The sequence below is a fragment of the Pygoscelis adeliae genome, unplaced genomic scaffold, assembly GCF_000699105.1.
Source record: "Pygoscelis adeliae isolate BGI_AS28 unplaced genomic scaffold, ASM69910v1 Scaffold429, whole genome shotgun sequence".
In the NCBI taxonomy this organism is placed as follows: Eukaryota; Metazoa; Chordata; class Aves; order Sphenisciformes; family Spheniscidae; genus Pygoscelis; species Pygoscelis adeliae.
The window spans coordinates 363,300-370,288 of record NW_008825561.1 but is presented as its reverse complement, the minus strand read 5'-3'; the positions used below and the strand labels follow the sequence as shown (position 1 = coordinate 370,288).

At 40.1% G+C, this 6,989-nt stretch overlaps 1 protein-coding gene across 1 annotated transcript in view; it reads right to left on the bottom strand.

Moving 5' to 3' along the window:
- The window catches only part of UBR7 (ubiquitin protein ligase E3 component n-recognin 7 (putative)), a 22,380-nt gene that overhangs the window by 12,316 nt on the left and 3,075 nt on the right, over window positions 1-6,989 (bottom strand). Inside the window, exon 2 of the mRNA XM_009332383.1 lies at window positions 44-156. Within this exon, the coding sequence (XP_009330658.1) occupies window positions 44-156 (113 nt within the window). The remainder of the gene's footprint in view (window positions 1-43; window positions 157-6,989) is intronic.

Here is a 6,989-nt window from a genome sequence, read left to right as displayed (position 1 = left end):
CGGGCTTGATGTCCAGCCGTGGAAGGGGACGTCCCGGCCCTACCGACTGTAAGCGCCCCCCGGCGCGGCGCCCCGGGCGGCGGGCGGCCGCTCTGCCCGGGCGGGCGCCCGCGTCTCTTCTGCTCGTGTTTTGAACGTGAAACGCCGATCCCGACGCTATTTTAATAGGGAAGCCTTAACGCAGGCAGGCGCCTTGCCGCTGGCAGCGCCTTGCTTACGGGTACCAGTGTTACGCTGGGGAAAATTTCAGTAAACTAGTTGACAGATACAAAACTGTTCTCGCAGGTCTTCTGACTGCTGCATTTTTAATGGCTTTTTCCAAGTCATAGTATTTCTTCCTGTGACTTAAACTTTTAAAATAAAGTAACAAAATCTGGAGTTACCCGAAAATGGTACGAGGCAACTTTTACTTGTACGGAGAGAAAGCGATACAAGACCGCGATAGTATTCAGAATTAAAAAACACCTGTAGGACTGTGTCCACTCCGGAACAGTCCTACAAGAGTCCTGTACGGTCCTACAATGGAAGATTATTTTTGCCTATCATCTAAAAGGTTTATTTTAGTCAGCCATCAATCAAGTATTTTCCTGGAAAAGGTCGTACACAAAGTAGATTGAAACCAAGATGCCCAACTCTTTCAAAAAATCCTCAGCTCTTGTGACAGGCAGGGAATTGACAAGTCAGTGTGACTTTGATAATTATCTTTAATATTTGACAATTCAAAACCTGCTCTCTGTCCTAAGCCTGTTTTCTCCAAATGGTTGGGGGTTTTTTTTTTTCCTCTCTTTTTTTCATGCAGCAGTCAACCTTTATATACTTTCTTCCATCACTGAGTTTTATCCAGGTTGATTTTTAGGCTCATTTGGTAGCTAAGTCAAATAAAGTGAACGTCGCAGCTTAATGTTCTGCCTATGCAGAACTCTCAACGTTACCTAAAAACAAGAAAAAAGAAGAGTAGAGTGATTATTTGAGATGCCTTCTAAAAACAAAAATTTGGGCAGAAACTAGGGGAAATGTAGTAGGGTTCTACCCTGGTTGCTGTAGCTTATTTTAGAGGGGGAGAAAGTATAAATATCAAGTAACACCTATGAGTACATTATGCATAAGAGTTCTTGGCTATATAAATCAGCATAACCCAGTCCCGCTGCTAAGGTAGCTTGTTCTTTCTTTTGATGATAACGCAGCATGTGGAATGTCATTAAGGTGACAGATGCTTCTTGCAAGGGGAAAGTTGTCTGTGCTTCCCATATGCTACTTTAATTCCCAGTTTTTGTTTGGTGCATGCTTCTGTGAACAGGCATAAAACGTTCTTGATAGCCAGTCCATACAGCTTACTGTGGAGCCTGAGAGTCTTCTCTAGCAGAAATTAGCTGACATAGTGTGAAAACAATTTTTTTTTTCATTTTCATGTGTTCTGCTGGTATAGTTTGTTTATGTATTACTGAGCAAATTTTGAGACTCGTGTGTGGAGGAAAAAGTATCGGAATAAATGATGAATTTTTATGAGCACAAAATTGTCTGCATTTGTTTGAAATGGGGGGGGGAGGGAGTTGGAAAAGAGGTCCAGTAAACATATTTTGGACATCTTTATGTACTATAAGAAATTCACACACCCATTATTCTGTTGGCAGATCTGACAGAGGCATAACCGAGGAAAAAAGACCAACTCTGAAGACTAGGGAGCTTTAATTGCTGAGGACCTAGCGTGAAAGAAAATTACACAAATTAGTTCTGATCTCATCGGGCTGAAAAATCTTAAAGTGATAAAATGTTTGAAGTGTTTTAGGATAGATAATTTATTGAAGGAAGTGGCATTGGAGGAAGTGGCTTATCAAAATGGCAAAGGCAACACTTAGTACAAAAAAACCAGCCTGATAAATGTATTAGAAGGGCTCCTTCATGTGACCTGTGCTCAAGTGATGACATCTTTTACGAGCTCTGTTCTGCAGCTTTGGAAGCTTCTTGTAGAGCTACATCTGACAGCAGCATTTTCCCTTCCCTCCCCCCAGAACACAGTCCTAAACACTTCAACAGTGGTGTGAACTGTGGGATGGCTAAAAAGCAACATTTAACATTGGGCATGCATTTGTGGCCTTTATATATAAAACTTTGTGTAAATAGTACACAGGCACGTCACGGGCTGAAAACCTCTGGTCTAAAGCAACAAACCCTAACTTTAGTCTAGTGTGGGAATAAATGCAGGTAATACTCCAGTAATGGGATATTTATTTTTTCTGTCGGCATGGACATGTAACACACTCCACCTGAGCTCCAGAAGATATCAACGAGCATTGGGTCAAGAACAACCACTCAAGTTTTGGTCTTTAAAGAAAGAATCATTTCCAGTCCTTATTGTGGCCACAAAAACTTTCAAACAACTAAAAGGGTACTGGAGCTTCCTGGGGCCTTGAGTAATTCTAAACCATAGGCTTGCTTGTGACGTAAGTGCGTGCCCTAACTCTTCAACAGAGAACTTGACTTTTCTGAGAGCTGCTGCAAGGTAACTAGGCACAGAAAGCTTTGGTGTGGGTTTTTTTTTTCCTTTCCCCCTCCATATCTGTTTTAGGATCTACCCTACGGCTGCGTTCTGAACCCTTTCTGGGGAGCCCCTTTCTCCCCCAGAAGGACTGCAGTCTCCCACTTCTGTACTGTCCTTCTTGCCAAACAACTGGGAAAAGGTACAGGGCGCCACAGAGAGAACCAGCTGGTGTTGCTCACTGGTTGCGGCACCCTTTTTCCAAGCAACCAAGTCAGTGAAGCATACAGGTTTTTCCATGGCTGTGGCAGAGGCTCCAAAATTTTCTGAAGACAGAAAAACTTACGGTTTATGTATGTGGAGAATATAGCAAAAGTCTGCAATGACTTTTACAAAGCTGTCCTAGAGGATGAAGCTCTATGCGTGCCACAAGTCAACTGCGGCCCCTGCATTTTACGCAGGGCAGATAAGCCTTGATGGAAGAAAGATGGCATACTCTTCATCTCTCAGATACGCTAGTGCTTTTGTACCTTAACCAAACTTCAGGCTGGCACACAACAAGCCCAGTTCACCACCTCTGTGCAGTTTAGTATAGTTTGTATGTCTTACTAATACTAGAACTTATTTTTTCTAGCCAGAGGGGGCTAGATGGATTTCCTTACTGATAAAGGAGGAGAATGCCAGTATGTTCCTATTGAATTAGAAGAGCTGAAGTGATACTAAATTAAATTCTTGGTAGTGTTTAGATGGGAATCAACGACTTTTATCAGTTGTAAAACAGAACATCAAAAATGTCAAAGCAAGTCTCCTTCACATAGACTGGGATTGTATGACATACTCTGTTGTTACTGCTTTGAAATACTGAATTTGCTGGTTCGAACAACTTTGAGGTGAAATTTGCAAGTTACAGGTTGCAGTGTTCTGTGTTTAAAAAAAAAAGTTTAAAATCACAAGTATGATATTTATTAGGCACTCGGATGGTTCCAAGGGAAAGGGTGCAATCCCATTATGCCCGATAATCAGGGCGTTGTCTAAAAGTGCAAGACCTTTCCTAGATCCTAGGAGAGAGATTCACTCCCATCATTTTCATTAAAAGGGTTTGAATGGGATTCACCCATTGCAGCCCCTGTGTAATTCCCACTCATTCTAGCTTAAAAGTTAATTTATACACAGATATCAGATTCTCTCTAAAATACACAATAATCTGGCAGTTAGGACATAATAATGTATCATGGGGCTTAATATATGGTAACTAGGTTAGCACTCAGCAGTGTAACAACTGAGCAGTGGTTTTGGGCACATCCACTAGCCAAAATTTACTGGGTTAGTCATGGGCTTTGAGGACTGAGAGTTCAGCAGAACTACCTTCTTGTGGCTGTAGCGTGTTCTTTCTTTCCAGAAGAAACCTGTACCATAGGGCTAGCTTTAAGGAGAGGTGAGTCGGTTCTTGCAAATTAACTACTTGACAAAGTTATTAAACTGCTTTCATGCATTAGGTCAGATGTAGAAAAGAGGTTCTCATCAGAGACTGGCAAATGAAAAGCAGCATTTTTTAGAAACTAATAGAATAATAAACTAGAGAGCATCCTTTTAAGAAGACAATGGACCAGGCAAGAGAAAATAAGGGGAGTTAATAGGTATCCTGCACAAACTGGAAAGTTTTGTTCCAAGGATAGGTCAATCCTCATATTTTTAATTAAAAAAGAAATCAAGCTTGCAGTTCTACTTTGCTGCTGGAAGAAATGCATCATAAGGAACACATTTCATTGCAACTTAGTTCTATCCAAGTTTGAAGGGCTGCAGCCTGAAGTTACGCTCTTCGTTGGACCTGCTCTCCCACAGGAGGCAGTGAAGAACAGGCTCAGCAGCACTTACTAAAATGTAGCAGACATTTTCCTGAGACAGGAAGGGACTGCCAGGTGAAGGCTGAGCAGCTAATGAAACTAACAGACTGCCCAAGAGTGATGCTCAAGCAGCCTGACAGAGCTTTATCTTGTGACACAAACAATAAAAAGAAATCCAGGGTAGGTGGCACAGAGATGAATATTAATTAACCTTGTAGTTACAGCTACTCACTTTCTTGGCAGAAAGTTAAAGCTCTGAATGATTGCTAAGCTGGTAGAGGTTAGCAATCTTCTGAGGACTTCATTACTGCCTCTATTATTACAGCTCCTGCTTTAGGAAGCTCTTCAAGATCAGGTCTGAGCTAACTCATTCTACGTTTAAAGGGTATAAGTAAAAATAGCTTTCCCACTCCTAAGTGGAACTTGTAGCAATTCGTCTTTTCTGCTCACTCAGTGAAAAGAACTAAATAGATTTGTATGAGCAAGTTCTAGTATAAGCTAGTCTCGCATCTTTTATTAATGCCATTGCTGTAGAAACAGATTTGCACTATTATCTGTCATTTACGATCAAGAACTAATTGAGAAGTACCGTAGTCTTTAAAGAGGTTGTAAAATTTCTTTGAGCTTAATTATCCCAAAAGCTTGTAGATTATGTCACTGTGTTACAGACAGCTACTTTCTGTGACAGAACTAATTAGCCTGGACACTAACTACAAATCTTCAGGATAATCAAGCTTAAAGTTATTTCACTACTTCTTTTAGAAGACTAGAGTAAAAATCAATTTAATCATTAATTTTTATAGTCTTTACTTACTCTGTGGGTAAGACTTCACCTGTTGATGTTCCACTGGTGCCAAAAATCCTGGAAGCACCAGCAGAGCTAGCTTTCCTCTTCTCCTACTCCTGTTGTCTAGTATTCCTATGCGCTATGTTAATAGCTTATACTAATTTTCTCCATTGCTGCTTTCCACCTCAAGCTCAAATCCTTACAGATATAAGATTTGCCTGAATTAGACTGTGTGTCTTTCTGTAGTTAGTTGTAAAGCTCATGCTTGTCGACAGCTTTAATCCAAAAACAGGCTTCTGATGGAAAAGTCTACAAACATAAACCTCTGTTCTGTAAGTCACCACTGCGCCCAGCACGTGCTCCACATCCAGACAGCTTGGCTCATCACATCAGGCACGCTGATGAATTTGCTAAAGGCCACATGCTTGCAGAACAGAAACTTAGGCAGTTCTCCCTATCATTTTCTATTTTTGATGCTTCCTCTTATGTTGTTGTTCTTTAAATAACTCCAGCTAGACACAACATAACTGCTCAGTTTAAAAACTACAGCATCAAGTTAAAAACATAGTGCAGCCAGAGGTATCTCCCTGTTACACAAAGGTAGAGAAATGACAAAGGGATTCAGTTTCATGCAGCCAGCCCCAAAACTGAAGGCTACAGACAAGTAGTTAGGGCACAGAGCATAAAAGGACAACAAAAAAGACCAACCAAACATACATACTGAGGAAAGGACAGGAGAGTAAGCTACAGCAGCTGACTGCCAGCACTGCTATCTAGCAACAAACATATGCAAAAAAAAAAAAAAAGCCATTGATATGTATCTGCATTAACAGACTTCTGTTTATAAACATTGAAAAGTTTTTATTTTATAGATAAATAGGATGGTGATTTTTAAAGTTAGGAAACAACACAACTTAAAAGCTCTGACTCCCAAAGATACTATGAGTCAGAGTTTATACTTTATTCTTACTCCAGCATATTAAGATGGCAGCTTCCTCCTTTTTATATTGCACTTCTAGCTTAAAACCTTCTTGTAAAGGCTACATTGTTTTCAGGTCCTAGCACCGATGCTGGCATTTGAAACCAGTGTGAAGCATCTCAAAATATCTCCAAATGCAAACAGAAAGTTTAAGGTGCTGTAACTGCCATGCTTAAACATAGCAACACTGAAAATAGCATTCTCTTTCCAAACTAAGAGAAAGCTGATATTCTCCAGAATTCCCTTAAAGTAGTCAGAAATGGATCAGCATTTGTGATGATTAGGTACTGACAATCACACACAACTGAAATTATAATCGAGGAGTTCAGTTCATAACTGTTTTGGGCCTCCTGCTTTTGAAGGGTGTATTTTGCACTGTTTTCACATCTGGAAGGTTACTTCCATCATGGCTGGTTCAAAAATTTAGTTATTATAAGAAGAAACAAAAAAGGACAAGAAGAAAGAACAGATTTGATATTATTCAAAATACACAACCCAGTAGTTAGAATTAAATACTATGCCAAAATCACACTGAAAAATAGAGGTTGAAACTATGGTAAGAAATCTCAGTGGAATTTCAGTATGACTGAAGAAATTTGCATTCATTGCAAGAATAAGAAGGTATCTTCTTCAAATTTCTAGAAGAAACACAGTTATGTGTCTTACAACCTATTTGTAGCATCCCCCCAACCTAATACCAGTTAGCTTTCCAAAACTCAAAAGTTTTCCCCAATACATCAGTGCTCCCAGAACACGGTTTTGCATCATGTCCGGAGTGAAGTCAGAATGGTAGTAAATTCCAATTACTTGTAATTTTATCAAAGAATTTCTATAGATAGAAGGAAACACAAATGAAGTTTTGTGCAGACTATAGGCCAATGCCAGCATGAGGTGCTTTTGACA